At 43.9% G+C, this 20,812-nt stretch overlaps 1 protein-coding gene and 1 non-coding gene across 2 annotated transcripts in view; one reads left to right on the top strand and one right to left on the bottom strand.

The window, feature by feature from the left end:
- Positions 1 to 20,812, top strand: part of RPIA (ribose 5-phosphate isomerase A) — a 34,577-nt gene extending 13,765 nt beyond the window's left edge. The window contains exons 4-9 of the mRNA NM_001035433.2: positions 11,070 to 11,129; positions 13,259 to 13,323; positions 14,572 to 14,640; positions 15,300 to 15,441; positions 17,190 to 17,289; positions 20,430 to 20,812. Of these exons, the coding sequence (NP_001030510.2) occupies positions 11,070 to 11,129; positions 13,259 to 13,323; positions 14,572 to 14,640; positions 15,300 to 15,441; positions 17,190 to 17,289; positions 20,430 to 20,524 (531 nt within the window). The 3' untranslated portion in view covers positions 20,525 to 20,812. The remainder of the gene's footprint in view (positions 1 to 11,069; positions 11,130 to 13,258; positions 13,324 to 14,571; positions 14,641 to 15,299; positions 15,442 to 17,189; positions 17,290 to 20,429) is intronic.
- Positions 10,455 to 10,526, bottom strand: TRNAC-ACA (transfer RNA cysteine (anticodon ACA)). The gene has a single exon. It is a non-coding gene; the product is annotated as a tRNA-Cys (tRNA).

The following is a 20,812-nucleotide window of genomic DNA, read 5'->3' as shown; positions in this document are numbered from 1 at the left end:
ATTCTAGCCTCTCTGGGACTCAGGTATTTGGGTATAGAAATCTATGCTAAATCATTTCTTAGTTCTTGGTTCTGTCTGCTGGCTTTCAATTTGCTATTGAGGAGCTTGGTGCCATTGATTCTTGATCCTTTGTATGAAGTCTATTTTTCATTCTCTCTGAACTCTTAACACCCTTATATTATCTTTATCTCCACTGTTTTGAAATTTCACTTTGGTGTGGGTTTATTTTTGTCCACTGTGCTGGGCACTTGCTGGGACATGTCATTCTACAAATTGACCATCTTCAATTTGGGGGATTTTTCTTTTTCCCTATTATTCCTTTGATTTTCTTTTCTGTTTTCTCTGATCTTTCTTTTGGGACCCTTGTTAAGTCCTTGGTGCTCATGGCCTGTTTTGTCCTTTTGTCTAACCTTTTATTGAGCTTTTTCTAACTTTTCTATTGAGCTTTCTTTAGTTTCATATGTTTAATTTCATGTAAGAACTCTTTTTGTTGTTCTCTGAGTAGTTTTTGTTTGTTTGTTTTATGGGTTCAATTTTTCCAGTTTCTTCTCTAAGCTCCCTGAGGATATTAATGCTTTTGTTTTTGTTCTAAGATCTCTTCTCCCTCTTATCTTTCCTCAGAATTTTGTTGTTGTTGTTGTTTACAGTTTGTTGGAAGTATAATTTACAGACAGTACAATTTACTCTTTTTCTGGTACTTCCCTGATTGTCCAGTGGTTAAGATTAAGAATCCACACTTATTACTTCAGGAAGCATGAGTTTGATCCCTGGTTGGGGAACTCAGATCTCGCATGCCATGTGGTACAGTCAAAAAAAAAAAAAAATTACTCTATTTTAGCATGTAATTCTGAGTTTTGACTGATATGGTCAAATCACAACCAACACAGACAAATATTGTTAGAGTGCTTGGTCTTTTCTTTTTTTAATTCTGGCACTTCTTAATTCTGGTGTTCTTCAGCTGGCTGCTTGTTTTGAACACTAGCAGACTAAGAAGCTGATTGGAAAGCAGCCCTCAGGGTGAGGCTAGCCCTTGCTCTCGGCTTGTCTGCCAAGCCCTTATCTTGGGGGGAACTTCTGGAGTCAGATCATTTTTCTTTCCTTTGACTGGTCAGGTTTCCTAGTGCAGACTGCCCAGTGCCCTTTTAGAAGGGGTATGCATAGCTGCCATGTCCTGGGAACCAAATAGGAGAGGAGGGTGAGAAGACATCTGTCATTATTCAAGACATAAACCTGTTTCTGATTTCTCCCATTTTCAGTGTTGTTCTTGTGCTAGATGGAAAATAAGTACCTGCTACGTTTTGTAGTGTGTTTTTGACTCTGGGCTTGATCATATTACTTGTTTTGCCAATGGAATGTGTCATCAGTGGGTTGAAAAGTGCTTTTGCTTTGGGGGATTGGCCTTTTTGCTCCTGAAACCTTTCTTGTTGCCTTGTGAACAGGCCTCAGCTAACTCCCCTGGAGGGTAAGAGGCAAGTGAGTGAGGTCATACTAGAGACTTTTCAGTCTGTCCATGGAATCATGAGAATTAATAACTATTTGCTCTTTTAAGCCTCTTACTCTTGGGGTAGCTACTCCACAGCAAAAGCTCACTGATGGAGAACCCCATCTTCAGCTCTGCCTGGCAGCCCAGTCCCGAGCCTGCTGTTTTGACCTTCTCCAGGGAATAAACATGCTACTTTGGAAGAAGTGGAGAAAGATGAGAAGCTATAACAGGTTCTCAAATAGCCTTTCAACCAGCTTTCCCTTATGACTTCCATTGTTGCATCTGAAGTTCACAGTGTCGCTGAGTTCCTGGAACCTTTTGGGGGTTGCTTCTTAGCTTTCTCCAGTACAGGTTTAGGATTTCTCTCCCTCATTTTTGCCACTTACCATTGTTCATTCAGGTATGACCTAAATCAAATCCCTTATGATTATACAGTGGAAGTGAGAAATAGATTTAAGGGCCTAGATCTGATAGACAGAGTGCCTGATGAACTATGGAATGAGGTTTGTGACATTGAACAGGAGACAGGGATTAAGACCATCCCCATGGAAAAGAAATGCAAAAAAGCAAAATGGCTGTCTGGGGAGGCCTTACAAATAGCTGTGAAAAGAAGAGAAGTGAAAAGCAAAGGAGAAAAGGAAAGATATAAACATTTGAATGCAGAGTTCCAAAGAATAGCAAGAAGAGATAAGAAAGCCTTCCTCAGTGATCAATGCAAAGAAATAGAGGAAAACAACAGAATGGGAAAGACTAGGGATCTCTTCAAGAAAATTAGAGATACCAAAGGAACATTTCATGCAAAGATGGGCTCGATAAAGGACAGAAATAGTATGGACCTAACAGAAGCAGAAGATATTAAGAAGAGATCTGGCAAGAATACACAGAAGAACTGTACAAAAAAGATCTTCATGACCCAGATAATCACGATGGTGTGATCACTGACCTAGAGCCAGACATCCTGGAATGTGAAGTCAAGTGGGTCTTAGAAAGCATCACTATGAACAAAGCTAGTGGAGGTGATAGAATTCCAGTTGAATGATTCCAAATCCTGAAAGATGATGCTGTGAAAGTGCTGCACTCAATATGCCAGCAAATTTGGAAAACTCAGCAGTGGGCACAGGACTGGAAAAGGTCAGTTTTCATTCTAATCCCAAAGAAAGGCAATGCCAAAGAATGCTCAAACTACCGCACAATTGCACTCATCTCACACGCTAGTAAAGTAATGCTCAAAATCCTCCAAGCCAGGCTTCAGCAATATGTGAACCGTGAACTTCCTGATGTTCAAGCTGGTTTTAGAAAAGGCCGAGGAACCAGAGATCAAATTGCCAACATCTGCTGGATCATGGAAAAAGCAAGAGAGTTCCAGAAAAACATCTATTTCTGCTTTATTGACTACTCCAAAGCCTTTGACTGTGTGGATCACAATAAACTGTGGAAAATTCTGAAAGAGATGGGAATACCAGACCACCTGATCTGCCTCTTGAGAAATTTGTATGCAGGTCAGGAACTAACAGTTAGAACTGGACATGGAGCAACAGACTGGTTCCAAATAGGAAAAGGAGTACGTCAAGGCTGTATATTGTCATCTTGTTCATTTAACTTATATGCAGAGTACATCATGAGAAATGCTGGACTGGAAGAAACACAAGCTGGAATCAAGATTGCCGGGAGAAATATCAATAACCTCAGATATGCAGATGACACCACCCTTATGGCAGAAAGTGAAGAGGAGCTAAAAAGCCTCTTGATGAAAGTGAAAGTGGAGAGTGAAAAAGTTGGCTTAAAGCTCAACATTCAGAAAACGAAGATCATGGCATCTGGTCCCATCACTTCATGGCAAATAGATGGGGAAACAGTGGCAGACTTTATTTTTCTGGGCTCCAAAATCACTGCAGATGGTGACTGCAGCCATGAAATTAAAAGACGCTTACTCCTTGGAAGGAAAGTTATGACCAACCTAGATAGCATATTCAAAAGCAGAGACATTACCTTGCCAACAAAGGTTCGTCTAGTCAAGGCTATGGTTTTTCCTGTGGTCATGTATGGATGTGAGAGTTGGACTGTGAAGAAGGCTGAGCGCCAAAGAATTGATGCTTTTGAACTGTGGTGTTGGAGAAGACTCTTGAGAGTCCCTCTTGAGAGTCCCTTGGACTGCAAGGAGATCCAACCAGTCCATTCTGAAGGAGATCAGCCCTGGGATTTCTTTGGAAGGAGTGATGCTAAAGCTGAGACTCCAATACTTTGGCCACCTCATGCGAAGAGTTCACTCATTGGAAAAGACTCTGATGCTGGGAGGGATTGGGGGCAAGAGGAGAAGGGGACTACAGAGGATGAGATGGCTGGATGGCATCACCGACTCGATGGACGTGAGTCTGAGTGAACTCTGGGAGTTGGTGATGGACAGGGAGGCCTGGCTTGCTGCAATTCATGGGGTCGCAAAGAGTCAGACACGACTGAGCAACTGATCTGATCTGATCTGATTGTTCATCAGTGGTCTAACTTTTGAAAACTGGTTGCTGTTTTCTCCTCTTTTTGGTTTATGCCGTTAAGAAAAATTCCTTTATCATAAATGTAGAGAGGTTTGGGGAAAGAGCTGAGCTAAATACAGGTGTTCACATTCAAGAAGTTTCAATTAAATTTCTTTAATTGGAAGGAAGTTTGATCTGTGTTTTTCAGATAGCATCCTCCCAGCACACCTTTGTGTTATCATGGTAATTAATAGCAAGACTGGAAAATGATGGCCAGTTCCAGTTGATCGGTTGGAAGAGTCATTCACAGTTCATAGGACTTTAAAAAATAAACTTGTTCAGAGGTTTGTTTTTTTCTCTCCCTCAAATTCAAACTTATTTTGTGTTACATTTAGCCAGCTGTAGTCTCCTGAAATGACTAAAAGGAAGCCAAAATATTTTATGCTCTATCTTTTAAACAAGTAAACCCCTAGGGACTTAAAGGATTTTTGTAGATTTTCCCTTCAAAGTTAAAAGATTTGGTGAGAGGAAAATAAACATAGTATTTAAAAGCTAGATCTGGTCTAAGCAAAAACAGCGTTTATTCACAATGGCCTTTAATCTCCCTCTGTAAGGTGATAGAAGGGAAGATGCAGAGTTTTCAGGTTTTATTGTAAAACTGATGAAAAACAGGAATGCTCGCCTGCCACATGCCACTGTCCTTGATCACATGAGGCATTGCAGGCACCAGCTGTGAAACTGCATTGAGAAGGCAGAAATTTATGATAAAGGAATTTTTCTTCCTGTCTTTTTTTCCAGAAGTATAAACTAATCATTAGCTTTCCTGCTCCCTGCACTTTTAAGAGCTGGAAGAGACAGACAGGAGTTGTTTCATTACACTCTCAGGAGCCCCTCAGCATGTGAGCCTGGAGTATATGGTGTCAACAGATACTAATCTCAGTTGAGCACCTGTGGCTGAGCCAGCCATGGGTCCATGTTCCCACAGTAGGGCTGTGGTGTTGAATTCACTGCATTGGTTTCTCAGGGTTGCCATGACAGGGAACCACAGATTGAGCAGCTTAAAAAACAGAAATTCATTGTCTCTAGGTTCTGGAGGCTAGATATTGATTCCTTTAGAGGCTGTGAAGCTTTAGAGGCTCTAGAGCACAGGCTGCATAGTTGAGGAAGATGGGCTTAGTTGCTCCACAGTGTGTGGGATTTCCTCGTCCAGGAATTGGACCTGTGTCTCCTGCTTTGGCAGGTGGATTCTTTACCACTGAGCCACTAGGGAAGCCCCAATAAATCTTTTTTTGGGGGAGCACAGTATAATGCATTACACCCAGGGAGGAAGGAGTTTGTGCCACTCATGGTGATGCTTCTCTCCATGTGCAGGGTTGTGCACAGAGGCCTTGTGGGGGAATCCAGTCAGATATGGGGAGAAGAGAGTGCTGGAGGACCTGCTGATGGAAGCAGGCCTGAAGGGTCCCTCCTGAGTGGGATCCTTGAGGTCATTGTACAGGGCCCTTCACGTTGTGACTGGGGATTCAGACTGTTTAAATGGAAAGCAGTTGGCCTCCCAGCCACGTAAGACAGGCAGAACTTACCTACTGGGCTCCTTTCACATGCAGACTCTGGACAGGCATTGACTCAGGCAGCTGGTGGCAGTGGTGAAGAGGCATGTGGGATCTAGTTCCTCAACCAGGGGTCGAACCCTGGGTCCCCTGCATTGGGGGCATGGAGTCCTAGCCACAGAACCACCAGGGAAGTCTCATCATTTTTTTTTTCTTAAAGCAGGAGTTTGTACTGGGTAACTCCTTTTTGAATGAACTCACAATAGTTACTCACTCAACTATTGGCTCAGCTAATCCTAACTGCTGGTGAAAGTGTATATAAAATGTACTCTCACATACTCTGATTACCATCTAGGTGGACAAACAGAACATCCTCATGAAACAATAACACTGGCAAGTGGTGCAGGCAGTTTTTAAACTTCGTGTTAAATGAAAATGATATATTTTATACAGATTTCTTTCCCCCATAGGAATCATGATAGAATTGTTTCCTTCCATCAGTTTTCATGTAATACATTTGAATGTAGTTTAGTATTGTTTCTAACTAGTGGATTGGCCAAAAAGTTTGTTCAGGTTTACATCAAATGTAACATTTTATGGAAGAACCTGAATGAACTTTTTGGCCAACCCAAAGTATACAGTTAACAGGGGTCATAGTATATATAATGGGCTTCCCAGGTGGCTCAGTGGTAAAGAATCCTCCTGCCAGTGCAGGAGATGCAGGAGACACAGGTTCGATCCCTGGGTTGAGAAGATCCCCTGGAGGAGGAAATGGCAACCCAGCCCAGTATCCTTGCCTGAAAAATGGACATGGACAGAGGAGCCTGGCAGGCTGCAGTCTATAGGGTTGAAAGAGTTGGACACAACTGAGGAACTGAGCACCAGTAGTATATATAACACGGTTTTATTTGTGATAGAATATCACACTGAGCTACATTCAGTTCATATCATTATTCCAGCATCTGTATTAGATATTCCATCTGTATTAAATATCTGTCACTGGAACAAATTACCCCGAAACTTGGCAGCTTAGAACAACAAATATTTGTAAGCTCATAGTTTCCAGGGGTCAGGAATCTGGAATGGTTGAGCTGGGTGTTTCTGGCCTTGAGTCTGATGAGCTTGCAGCCGAATGTTGGACAGGGCTGCAGGCATCTCAGCTCTGCTTGAAGGATCTGCTTCCATGCTCTGTCAAGTGGATGTTGTGGCCTTACTTCTTCACAGGCTGTGAAGTGGGCCTTGTCCCCAGGGCTCTCAGTGTCTTCAGGGCTTGGCAGCAGGTTTTCCTAGCGTGTGTGTGAGAGAGGGTGAGTGGAGGAAGGGGTCAGAATCTTGAGGGAGCATGCCCTTTCTTCTTTGTAAACTAATCTCAGCTGGGGCTTGCCATCACGTCTGCTGTGTGCGGTTGGTAACACAGGACAACCTCAGGACGTCGTGGGCAGGGATTCCCCAAAGGCATGAGTACCACAGTGCGCGGGGGCTTTGGGGCTCATCTTCCAAATGTTTTTATAGCCTAAGGGTCTGTGATCAGTATCGTTTCTCCAATATCATGTTGGGAGAAACCTAGGAACTGAGAAATGAACCAGCAATACCTTGTTTCTTGTTTCCTCCCTTCATTATGTATTTCTCTTTCAAAATCATGAGTTTTTTTCTTTTGAACTTGATTCACTCAGCATTTTATTTTACCTTTTTATTATGGAAAATTTCAAACTTCAAAAAGGATACTGAATAATGCAATGAACTTCTGTGTACCCATTGCCCAGTTTCCACAGTGATCAATTGATGGCCAGTTTTGTTTCATCTGTATCCTATTCTCCTCTGCCTGTGTTATTTTGAAATGAATCCCAGACATAGTATGATTTCATTGTATGTATTTCATTATGTCTCTCTGAAAAATAGGGAGTCTTTAAAACATCTCCACAATACTTAAAAAATTAAGCAGTAATCTTTCATAGGATGAAGTAAAAATCCAGGATTCTAATTTCCCCTATTGTCTTATCCTTTAAAAATATTTTTCTACAGTTTGTTTGAATCAGGATCCAGATAGGACCCATACATTTCAAAGTCCAGGGTGTTTGTGTTTTATTGTTAGAGTCTTAGGATTTGAAGATTGACATTGGTCATTATCTATCCTCATCTTTTTATAGGTGAGAAAACTTGATAGGGGTCATGTGACTGGTTTATTTAAGATTAGAACCAAGACCTTCTCATTCTTAATCTCAGGTGGTTTTGACTTTAGGTAGAAGATATTTTCTAGACATGGCTTTTGGTAAAAAGGTTTCCATGCTTTGGTTGCTCCATATATTGAAAGCATATAGTCAGTGGTGCTGACTTGGCCACAAACATCCTGATTTTTCCCAGTCTGTTCTCTCAGTTTGCCGTGTTCCTCACTAGCAGCCATTCTGGTGTCCTGCCTTTACATCCTCTTCTAAGTGTGGGTATTCTCTTGCTTATTTTTATTCAACAGTGTGGCCTGGAAATTATCACTGTGTATCAATTTATAGTGATCTTCTGTCATTTTTTTTTACGTTATTAAAAAAATTTTTCTTATGTTTTATAGATTTGGCTCTTAGTTTCAGTTCAGTTCAGTTGCTCAGTTGTGTCCTACTCTTTGTGACCCCATGGAATGCAGCACGCCAGGCTTCCCTGTCCATCACAAACTCCTGGAGCTTGCTCAAACTCATGTCCATCGAGTCAGTGATGCCATCCAACCATCTTATCCTCTCTTGTCCCCTTCTCCTCTGCCTGTGTTATTTTGAAGGGAATCCCAGACATAGTATGATTTCATTGTATGTATTTCATTATGTCTCTGTGAAAAGTAGGGGGACTTTTAAACATCTCCACAGTACTTAAAAAATTAAGCAGTAATCATTCATAGGATCAAATAAAAATCCAGGAGTCAAATTCAATCTTTCCCAGCATCAGGGTCTTTTCTAGTGAGTCAGTTCTTCACATCAGGTGGCCAAAGTATTGGACCATCAGCATCAGTCCTTTCAATGAATACTCAGGCCTGATTTCCTTTAGGATTGACTGATTTGATTTCCTTGCAGTCCAAGGGACTCTCAGGAGTCTTCTCCAACACCACAGTTCAAAAGCATCAATTCTTTGGTGCTCAGCTTTGTTTATGGTTCAACTCTCAAATCCATACATGACTACTGGAAAAACCATAACTTTGACTAGACGGATCTTTGTCGGCAAGGTGATGTCTGTGCTTTTTAATATGCTATCTAGGTTTGTCATAGCTTTTCTTCCAAGGTGCAAGCGTCTTTTTATATTCATGGCTGCAGTCACCATCTGCAGTGATTTAGGAGCCCAAAGTCTTAGCTTAGGAAGTTTTAAAAAGTAATGGTAATCTCCCCCCTTCCCCTGCCCCCTCATCCATGGAGAATACATTCCTAGACCCCCAGTGGCTGCCTGAAACAGCGGATACAACTGAATGTGATGTATACTATATTTTTTCATATACATAGATACCTGTGATGACATTCAGTTGGTAAATTAGGCATGGTAAGAGAGAACAACAACTAGTAATAGGACAATTGTAACAAGACACTGATAAAAGTTATGTGATCATGGTTTCTCTCTCAAAATACACTATTGTAAAATTTACTTCCTTTTCCATCTTAACTAGGCATTTACTCACTGTTGTCATAACTTTTGCAGTTTGGGTTGCAACAGTGAGACTGGCACAGATTTCTTTTTCCTTCTTTACAGTTTCATGGATGGAAGATTTGTTCTTACAGTTTTAGATCTTAGCAGCTTTAGCGTGTAATTTTTTTCCTTTCCTTACTAAGTTAACAACTTTGACTGTTGCGCTTAAGAAAGCATTTTATGGCTTGTCTTTGGTGTATCTGAATTGCCAGCATCACTATTGTGCTTTGGAGCTTTACCTTGGAGATAGTCCAGGTTTGGTTCCATTCCACTGTAATATAATATGATACAGAGTGAGCTACTTGAATTTCCCAGTGCATATAGAAGTTATGTCTACACTCCATTATATTCTAGTAAGTGTGCAATAGCATTATGTCTAAAAAAGCAATGGACATACCTTAGTTTAAAAATATTGCTGAAAAAACGCCAAAGCAGTTACAGTAGTAACGTGAAAGCTCACTGGTCACAGGCTACCGTAACAAACATAATAATGATAATGAAAAAGTTTGAAATACCGTGAGAACTACCGAAGTGTGACACACAAAGTGAGCAAATGCTGTTGGAGAAATTGCACCCTTACGCTCCCTGGAGGCCGGGTGGCCACAGCCTTCAGCTGGTAACAAAGCACAATAAAGCGAAGCACAGTAAACCGAGGAATGCCAGTATGAAGTGCAGTAAGGGTTGGTTGAACACAAGCACTGTGATACTGTGACATCAGGCTGATAGCTGAGATGGCTGTTAAGTGACTAACAGGTGGGGTGTGCTGAAGAAAAGGATGATTCACATCCTGGACCAGATGGAGTATGTAGCAGAGATCTCATCGTGCTATACTCAAAGTGGTGTGCAGTTTAAAACTTGTGATTTCTGGAATGTTACATGTAAAATTTTTGGGTTGAGGTTGCCCATAGGTAACTGAAACCACAGATGAGGGCTACTTACTGTACTGTATTGGGCTTCCCTGGTGGCTCAGCATTAAAGACTGGCTGCTAATTCAGGAGACTCAGTTTGATCCCTGGGTCAGGAAGATCCCCTAGAGAAGGAGATGGTAACCCACTCCAGTATTCTTGCCTGGAGAATCCATCTCATGGTCAGAGGAATCTGGTGGGCTATAGTACATGGAGTCACACAGAAAGAAAGAAAGTGAAAGCTCAGTCGTGTCCGACTCTTTTTGACCCCATGGTCTGTAACCTACCAGGCTGCTCCGTCCAACCCCATGGTCTGTAACCTACCAGGCTGCTCCGTCCACGGGATTTTCTGGGCAAGAATACTGGAGTGGGTTGCCATTTCCTTCTCCAGGAGATCTTCCCCACCCAGGGATCGAACCTGGGTCTCCTGCATTGTAGACAGACACTTTACCGTCTGAGCCACCAGGGAAGTCACACAGAGTCACACACAACTCAGAGAGTAAAACAGCAACAACTGTAGTGTATTACCAGAGGCTTTGGAGGCCATGACATCATTTTAAGTAACAGGTCACAGAGGAGGGACTCTGTCTAGTGCTGGAGCAGAGTGTTCAGTAGGTGCTGTTTGCCTTCTTCCAGTTCCTGGAATGGGCCAACTTTTGCCATTCTCGGGGCTGGATCCCTATCTCTTGGTGGTTCAGGTTGGATTTGGGAGGGTAGCTCAGAGGTTAAAGCATCTGCCTGCAATGCGGGAGACCTGGGTTCAATCCCTGGGTCGGGAAGATCCCCTGGAGAAGGAAATGACAACCCACTCCGGTATTCTTACCTGGAGAATCCCATGGACGGAGGAGTCTGGTAGGCTACAGTCCACAGGGTTGCAAAGAGTTGGACACGACTGAGCAACTTCACTTCACTTTGGTGGTACTGAGTGTCTGACCCTTAGATCCAAGTGGCTTCTGAGAACCCTCACCCTCGGTCAGAGATGATTACAGGTGCTTTTTCCTGTTCTCCACAGGCCCGTCAACTCATCCTGCAGTATGGCTTAACTCTCAGTGACCTGGACCGACACCCAGAGGTAAGAGAGGCTGCTGGGTTTTTCTGCCTCCTTTTTCATGACTGTCACTTGTTCGTGGGCTCAGGATATCTGATCAAGTCTAGGAAGAAAGTCAGTCAGCCATACTACCTCTTCTCCTGGGACTTTAGATATTAATCCTGGCTGAGGTCACAAGTGGGGAGGTTCTTAATTTCCAGGACATTCCCTGTGGTTTAACTGAGGGGGCTCAGAGACCCAGGACTTCCTGCAGCCCTCACACAGACATGTAATATGAGCAGGCTGGCCCTTGGAGTTTACCGCTAAATGGAGATAAGAAGCAATTGTCTGAGGCAAGCATGGGCTTTTGAAAACAGAAGTTTTATGATTAAGATGATTGAACACACAAGCAATCCAGAGACTGACGTTGAGGAGAGTGTGGAGCATCCTCACAGCTGGCATTTCCCGAGCCCTCACTGTACACTGTAACTCACTGTGTATGGTTATTCTACTAAGTGCTGGTCAGTATTAAACCACAGTCATCCCTCAGTGTCTGAGGGGCTTGGTTCCAGGACCCACTGTGAAAACCAGAATCCACAGATGCTTGAGTGCCATAGTTGGCCTTCTGTATTCGTGGTTCTGCATCTGTGTGTTTAGCCAACCATGGATCACGTAGTACTGCAGTGCATATGTGGTGGACACAATCTGCCTCTAAGTGGACCTGCACGGTTTGAACCTGACCCTGTTGTTCAGGGTCACCTGTATTTAAGCTCCTGTAGTTCGGAAGGTGGGGACTATTACCATCCCATTTTACAAATGTGAGAAAGGCACGGAGAAGGCAAGGTGTTTGCCTGAGGCCTTGCTTCTTTTAAGTGGGAGCCTGAGGATGAATTCAGGTGCCTCCAGCTCTAGAGTGCTGCTGCTTAGAGGGGTTTTGTGGGAAGAGGTGAAAATTTGAGCAGAGCTGTGATGCTAGGTGGCAAGGGCAGGAGAGAACATTCCAGCAAGGATGGGAACCCTGGGAGCAGCTCCAGGCTAGCATGTGGGCATATGCGGACAGTGCCCAGAGTGGCTTGGGTGTCTAGGACCAAGTGATAGAATACTTTGGGTTGAAGGTGGACATGGGACCTACGCAGAAAAGATTGCCTCCCTCCAGTCCCCAGGGAGCTGGCTGTGGTGCAGCTGGGGTCAGTGCAGGGTAGGGGGGAGCATTGTGGGCTGTCACTTCATCCTTGTAAAAAGGCAGAAGTGAGGTTGCCCCACTAAAGTTTTGGTACCTCCGTATCAGGCAACTTCTGACTTGCAGCTTGAACTGAATTTGCACCCTGAGGTTTTATGTGTGCTCAGTTGCTCAGTCCTGTCCAACTCTTTGTGGCCCCACAGACTGTAACCCACCAGGCTCCTCTGTCTATGGGATTTTCCAGGCAAGAATACTGGAGTGGGTTGCCATTTTCTTCTTTATACTGATGTTTTTAGAAAAACCATTCCTGAGGCTCCCATATGGTCCATGCAGAGTACCAGGAGTGATGAGAAGTATCAATATATCTCTTCCTTGATTTCACATTTTGAAACATGAATGAACCTATTCTCCTCCTTCATTTCTTTTGGGCTGGCAATGGAACTTCCTGTTAAAGGCAGTGGGCAAGCCCAGACAGGTGCTTTAGTGGGATCATGGGGGCAGGATCTCAGAAATTTTCCAATTCTAAATCACATCAGATGTGTGTCAGCATACCCGTGTTTTTGCCATATTAGTTCAGACATTTCTAAATCAGTGCTTCTCAGACTTTTTTCCGTTATTGCCTGCTTCCAAGGAAATTTTAATCCCACAGATATACTATATATCTCTTTCTGTACTTGGAAGTGAAGTTACTCACACTGAGATTGCATGCTCAGTAATTCCAGCTTGTCCAAAGAGAAGCCCATCAAAGAGTAGAGGAAGAATAAAGTGGTGGATGAGAGCTGCACCCAGATGTGGTCTATATATGTTTCCTCATGACCCTAGTGGAATAACTTAACCACTGAGAGTCTTAGTTTCCTAACTGGTTAAATAGGAATAATAACTGTGCTTGGCTAATAGGGCAGCTGGGATCTGATGAGCTGTTGCAGGTTCATGCTTAGCACAGAGCCTTCCCTCACGAGGGTCTCAGTGGTTTTTGTATCTTTCTTCAATGCAGATCGATCTTGCCATCGATGGTGCTGATGAAGTCGACGCTGACCTCAACCTCATCAAGGGTGGTGGGTGAGTTGTGGGGCCTTTTTTTGCCAAGTATCTGCCAGTTAATCCTTAGCAAAGCCAAGTGGAATGCAGGATAAGTACAGTGCCTCTGTGATACACACGAGTTTGTCTTTCTTCTCGGATGTTGATGGCATAAGACTGTAGAGCCAGCTGGGCATTTGTGGTTGTTAGTAGCAGTCTGGTGACAGGGACCTGAGCCTGGTCAATGAAGTGATTCATCTTAATGGGTTCTCTGTCTGCTGCCTTCTGCTGATTCCAACTTTAAAAATTGTACAGCCAAAAAAAAAAAAAAATTGCACAGCCTAAAGCGAACACATTACTGGGACTAGATTACTAGGTTGGTGGGCTCTGAGCAGGGAGTGATGTGTGTATTTATTCCTTTGGAAAACATTTATTGGGTGTTTCTTGAGTGTTAATTTTGGGGAGTTAGGAAGTGGTGAGTTGAAGAAGGTGAAGTCCCTGTCTCCTCGTTCTTATAATCAACCAGACCCTGGAGTGACACAAAACATGCTTAAAGTCTCACTGTGCTATCTCTGCTTCATAACTCTGGCTGTCAAATGGCAGAGAGGGCAGGTTGTTCAAAGCTTGTCCTTACTCCTCCCCTTCATGCCACAGTCACATGACCTCCCCCAGGCACCGTGCTCTCTGGCAGATGCAGATGCATCTTAGTTGGGTTATGCCTGTGGCCCCACTGGGAGCCCTTTCTCCCAGACACAGACTCCTGTTGCCACAGTCCATTTACTGGAAGTAGCAGGTCTTTAGCCCACGTGCCATAACAAAAATCTTAGATGTGGTGACTTCAAGGGAAAAATTTGTTTGTCACAGTTCTGAAGCCCTGGGCTTGCAGATGGCTGCCTTCTCAGTGTAGCCTCCTGTGGTGGCAGGAGAGAGAGTAAGAGCTTTTTGGTATCATCTTAGAAGGATACCCATCCTAATCAGAGCAGAGCCCCACTTCAGTAACCTCATTGAACCACAGTTACTTCCTTAGAGACCTCATCTTTCACATACAGTCACATTAGGGGTTAGGCCTTCACCAGATGAATTTTAGGGGGCAGAGGGCGGGGAGACGCAATTTAGTCTGTTGCAGTGTGATAGAGTTAGGGGGGCTGTTCCTTTAAGAATTAAAAATTAAATTTCTGAGTGTCAGAACTGAATGGATTTTGGTTTCCTTTATCTGACTTTAGTTCCCAAATTCAGATTTTGTCTTACTTAGCCCCGTGTTTTTTCCTTTGCTTCTTCCCCGTTCCCCAGAGGCTGCCTGACCCAGGAGAAGATTGTGGCCGGCAATGCCAGTCGCTTCATCGTGATTGCCGATTTCAGGTACGATGTTCAGTGTTTCTGAACTGTCCACTGAGGAGGTGCCTCAGACGCCAGCCCTCATTTTAGGGAGGAGAAAACAGAGCTGGAGGGAGGAGCACTTCTCCTTCCTGTGACTCAGGAGAGTGCCTTGGACAATTATGTTCTGCTTTGGTGCTGAAAGAAGATACTGCCATTTCTTGTGTCTGCTGGAAGGAGGAAACTGATGTCACACTCGTTAATAGAGCATGTCCTTATTGATCACTCATTCACCCTATTCGCTCCCTGCGGAGGAAGCAGGTCAGGCCTGCCCCTGGGCAGTCACCCAGCACCCCTACTTCCCCTCTGTCACATGTGATTTGTGTTGTGGACAGCCTTTGACCAGGCTCTCAGAGTCTACTAGAAGGCACTTGTGCTGAGCATGTTAATTAAAAAAAAATATTACAGCTGTAGGAAGAGCATAAATGATTATGTTCCTCACACCTGTTTAACCACAAGCCAGTCATATCCAGGTTTTAACATTTTTGTCATATTTAATTACAGTAAAGCATAGCCAGTCCGTTTGAAGCCCTGGACACTTGGCCCTGCCCTCTCACCTCGTTAGTAACTCCATGCCTGAATTTGGCATGTCTGTACCGCTGAGCTTATTGATATCTGTTGTATTTCTGACTCTTTCTTTCTAGGAAAGATTCAAAGAACCTCGGGGATCAGTGGCACAAGGGCATCCCCATTGAGGTCATCCCTATGGCCTATGTCCCAGTGAGCCGAACTGTGACCCAGAAGTTTGGGGGCGTGATTGAACTTCGCATGGCCGTCAACAAGGCAGTGAGTGGCTGGAAGGTTTCTGGAAGGTGTTCCAGGCTCTCGGGGCCTGTCCTCCTCCTCCCGTTAGGTCTTTACCCAGACTGGGCAGGTGGCTTCTGTTGATTATTTATTGGCTGCACTGTGTCTTCATTGCTGCTCAAGGGCTTTCTCTGGTTTTGGCGTCAGGGCTACTCTAGAAGTGTGGGCTTCTCATCGTGGTGACTTCTCTTGTTGCAGAGCACAGGCTCTAAGTGTGTGGGCTTCAGTAGTTGCGGCGTGCAGGCTCAGTGGTTGTGCCACATGGGCTTAGTTGCCCTGTGGCATGTGGAGTCTTTTCAGACCAGGGATAGAACCCTTGTCCCCTGCGTTGGCAGGAAGATTCTTAATCCACTGTGCCACCATGGAAGTTCTCTCCGTTTATTTTTAATTAGCCTATTGGCTTATTTGCAGAGCACTGGCTTTATCAGTTTCCATATTCAAACTCATGTAGACAAGACTATACTTTAACACACTGTACCCTGTACAAATGGGCACATTTTCTGTCCCTTGGAATCTGATGCTCCTCAGGTGATCTGATCTTTGTACCTGGATCTCTCTAACAGCTGCTAAAAATGGGTTTGGGGAGTCCCTCCTGGGACAGAGAGTTATTCAGGTTTTGTGGTATAATTTTCTTTTTCCTCTTTTCTCATCCTGTGTTTAAATGAAGTCGAGTTCCTTGGGGGATGTAAGCTCCTCCCCAGGAATGCACTCCAGATACTTAGTCCAAACGCTTCACTTCAGCTTCTAAAGTGGGTTGAACAGAACTTTTTTTCTTACACTTAATTAAACAAGCAGTAGTAATAATTCTAAAACTAACTATAGTTGCAGACAGAACTATATATAAAAAGTTTGAAACATACAGGAGAGAAAGCAACTTACCTGTAACTCTTCCCTGATGAACTTTTATTTTATTTTAATGTATTTTCTTCCTGGTGTTTTGTGACTTTTTAAAAATCACAGTCTTAATCATAGTTGTTATACCAAGCTCTGACTCTGGCTCCGTGAGTAGCTGAGGATTCAAGAGGAGATTGTCAGGGTTCTCTCTCAGAGCTGGGGTTCCACCACACAAGAGCCCCAGCATCTTGCCTTTGGGTGTTCTTACTGGGCTCCCACTCCTCCATTTTGCAGAGCAGTCTTTGTATTCTGGCAACATTTGTGGTCTTATATGCTTTCTAGTGCCCACAGCTGCTGTGTAATTCTGGGTTAATTAACTAAAACTACCCCTAGCCCCTGTGATCCCAGGACCCCTCACTGCTCCATCTTTTTGTTGGGTCTGCCTGATGTGGGGGAATATTGTACGTTGCCTCACTGATGGTTCTCAGTGTGAAGCTCTGGGAGCATTGAGCCTTGTTGGTTGTCTGTTCTCTTGCTGTAGTTTTTCACTCTAATGATGGCTAAGCATCACTGTGCCCTCACTGTGGTAAATGCTTACCCATGTGGTTTACGCATAAGCTGCCGAAGGAGGTAGGTTTCATTATCCCTTTCTTGCCATAGAGGAATCTGAAGCTCACAGAGGAAAATGGCCCCTGTGAGATAGCTGCCTCAGTGGCTTCAGGACTCCTGCTCATTACTGCTTCATAGCACTGCCTTCTAGTAATAGAAAGCATGAGGTGGAGTACTGGTTGGAGTGGGTTGCTTAAGATACTTGTCCTTGGTTATCACCTCCACTCTCCTGTCCCCTCTGCCTGCCTGAATCTATATCACCTCATCACTGGACAATTATCTTCTAGGGTCCTGTGGTAACGGATAATGGGAACTTTATCCTGGACTGGAAGTTTGACCGGGTCCACAAATGGAGTGAAGTGAACATAGCCATCAAAATGATCCCAGGTAACATATATTCTTGAGTGTAGACACCCAGGCTCTTCATAGCTGTCCCCTGCCTCTGGCCATGGGAGGCACAGTGGCTGTGGCTTTGAGACTTGGGTGGGAAGAATTTGTTTTATAACATGTTTGGAATTTCTAACTTCACACCTTTGCCTTTTCCTCCTGAAAACAGTTACTGTTCACCTAGCAGCTTTGTTAGTTGGCGTTTCACAACCCGTTTCAATTGGGGCAGGCATGGGGCCGATGGAGTGTCAGGGGGCTTGCCTTGAAATAAACCCACCTTCTCTGCAAAGAGCTTGGCTGCCACCTCTTTGATTCTGGCCTGTTCTCTGGAGAAGAATGACTCAGTTAGCCCAGGCTTTGTTAGATTCCTCCCGTGGGCGAGGTGCTGTGCTGTGTGTTATAGGGAGTTCTTCTGCCTGGTCGATGTTGATAATCTGGAAGAATTAGCCCTAGTGATAATGCAAATACAGGGAGCCCCCACCAGTGAGGGCGCTGTTCCTCTGTGGGAGGATTACTTGCAGTGCCCACTAGGGGGCTCTGGTGCACCTGCTCAGACTTTTCGAGGCTAATTGAGACACTGAGATGTCCTTTGTGAGCAGATTTCTCCCATCTTTTGGTCTCCACCTCAGTCAGCAGAAGCTACATCCTAGAGAAGTTCAGAGCTTCATTAGGAGCTTAAGTGAAGACAGTGTAAACAGAGAAGCTAGATGGTGAATTATTTAGCACAGTGCCTCCAGGGTCATCCATGTGGTTTGTTCTCTCATTCTCTTTTTCTCCTCCTCTTTGGTCTGTTGTAATACATGATGCTGGACTGAGTCAAGGGAGGAGGGAAGGGAAAGCTTCCCTGTCTATCTCTGTCACCCTGCCTGTGTCCCATGCACGTCCATTTGTGTGGGGACACCTAGAGGGCAGCAGAACTGGCCCCTGGCTCCCACACCCTTGGGTGTTCCACTGCTACACCCGGAGCAGAGAAGGGCCAAAGCCAGCGGGGTTCTTTCCCCCTTGTTCAGAGCAGACCACCTCTCCCCTTTCCACTAATCTGGGGATGGGTGTAGGAATGGGTTAGTCACTCCCAGCGTCCTAATAACCTGAAGAGAGGTGGCTCTTGAGATCAGACCTTTGACAGCTGCCCTGCACCTCTACTCTTAAATCGTTGAAGTCTTTTCTGAACTCAGTTTGGCTTTCTCGTGAATCAGGTGGAAGCTGTCACCTTATGTTACATTGGGTTAGCCTAAAAGTTTGTTCAGATTTTTCCTTGAAATGTTATGGAAAAACTCTAAGGAACTTTTTGACTCAGTAGAATTTTTGAGAAGCCTGGGTCTTGAGTGGCCACTGGGCATGTCTTTGGGAGGCCCCTGTCGTGTTGGTGCAGTGCCGGTAGATGATTTTATTTATGTATGGGGGGGGCTGTCTTTGAAAATTTTTTTGTCCTTTTGAATTTACATACTTCAAAATTTTAAGAATCAGCAGTGAAAAGTCTCTGTCTTCCATCCCTCCACTTTCCCCATCTGAAGACAGCCAGTGCTTCCAGAGTTGTGTGTCCTTGTGTGTGTGTGGCCTTCTTGAGTTGATTTTACATAAACACAAGTCAGCTCCCCCACCCCCATCTCTTTGTTTACACAGTTGACAGCATATTTGGCACATGTTTTGCTTCCTGTTTTTTCTGTCTTCCTATTTTCCTGTTTTTTCGCCCCTTTGAAGGTTATTATATAATGGATCACAAAAGAACTTCCTCATTCTTTTTTTTTTTCTTAGTAATATGGCATTCCATCTTGTGACGCTCACGAAATTTATTTAGGCAGATCCGCATGAGCAGATATTCATTTCCAGTCCTTTTTTAGAAGGGGATTACCAGCTGAAAGAATAAGTGTATCTGGTTTTGCCAGATAGTGCAGAATTGCCTTCCACAATGGCGTTAGTTTACCTTCTGCCTGAAGTGCATGCCAGTGTGCTTCCCCACACACTGGGTCCATGAGTAGATGAACAGTATTATCTCACTGTAGTATGTGTGTATATGAAATATTTTCAGTAAAGGTTGCTGACAGTTGTAGTTAATTTGCACTACTGAATAGTATACCATCATTTTTGTGTGTGAAAAAACGTCTGTATATCCATTCTACTCTTATGGGCATTTGGGTGTTTCTAGTTTTTAGCTGTTGGGAACATTCTCTTACATATCTTGTGAGGATCATATATATATATACCTGATATATACTGAGGAGTAGAGTTGCTGGATCATCAGGTATGAATATGTTCAGCTTTAGAAGATATACCGAGAAAGATTTTCCAGCATGGTTTTTTGCCAGTTTACTCCTATAGTCAATGTGTGGGAGTGTCTTTACATTCCAGTCAAATTTCATTATACTCATCCTGTTGAGTGTGTAGTGGTGTCTTGATTTGCATTCTCTTTTTTTTTTTTTTTTAAATGTATCCTTTATTTTATTCTTTTTTTTTTTTTTTCAGTTTTTTTGCTGCACCTTGCAGCGTGTGAGACCTTTAGTTCCCCGACTAGGGACAGGACCCACGTCCCTGCATTGGCAGAGCAGAGTCTTAACCATTGGGCTGCTGGGGAAGTCCCTACGTTCCCTACTGACCAGTTTGAGCACCGTTTTCTATGTTTATTGGCTGTTTTGGAGAACCTCTTTTGTGAAGTATCTCTTAAGTCTTTTGCCCATTTTTCCACTAGATTGTCTGTTGTCTTACTGATCTGGAGAGTTTTCATCTTGACGTAGTATATGCATTGCAAGTATCTTTCAGCCCTTTGTGGGAAAAGCTTCTAAGGCTGATAGTGTGATTGAGGATCACTGGGAATGGGAGCACTTAGAGTCATGATGGAGGGCCTCTCTGAGAAGATGACTGGTCCAGATAAAGGCAACAGTGTGAGGGAAGGCCCTGAGGCAGGAAAGAGCTTGCACATTTGAGTACAGAGAGAAATCCAGGATCCCAGAGAGGGAGAGACTGCAAGAAGGAATAAAAATAACCAGGATGTGTTTTCATCACCATGCATGAGGTGCATCTTTAGATGTATCATTTGTCTGGTGCTGTTGAAGGTGGTCACTCCTACGGACCCCGTGATCCTGGTTTTCTTCCTACCTTGGGAGGCTCAAACTTAACACTTCCTTCTGCCCTTCGTCCCACAGGTGTGGTGGACACGGGGCTGTTCATCAACATGGCCGAGAGAGTCTACTTCGGGATGCAGGACGGCTCGGTGAACATGAGGGAGAAGCCGTTCTGAATGGGCCCTGCAGGAGCAGAGTGTGTTCCTCTTGCGTCCCCAGCCCACCGCCAAGGTGGCCATGCCTCTCTGAGCCTTTGCCTTAATGTATCTGTGCCAGGTGGACAGCTTGGCAGGGTGAGGGTTAAATCCAGTCTTCTGAAGTATTGTTATTAAATGTCTTTTTAAAAAGAGAGATATAAACATATATATATTTTTACTATTAAAAATGCTCAGTTGTTTTTTTTTAATAAAGTGGAACTTGATTTCATGTTTTATAAGAAACATTTACCAAAAAAAAAAAAAAAA

This window comes from Bos taurus, chromosome 11, assembly GCF_002263795.3.
Source record: "Bos taurus isolate L1 Dominette 01449 registration number 42190680 breed Hereford chromosome 11, ARS-UCD2.0, whole genome shotgun sequence".
Taxonomy (NCBI): Eukaryota; Metazoa; Chordata; class Mammalia; order Artiodactyla; family Bovidae; genus Bos; species Bos taurus.
Note: the sequence above shows the minus strand (reverse complement) of the source record. Positions and strands in the feature narration are given on the sequence as shown.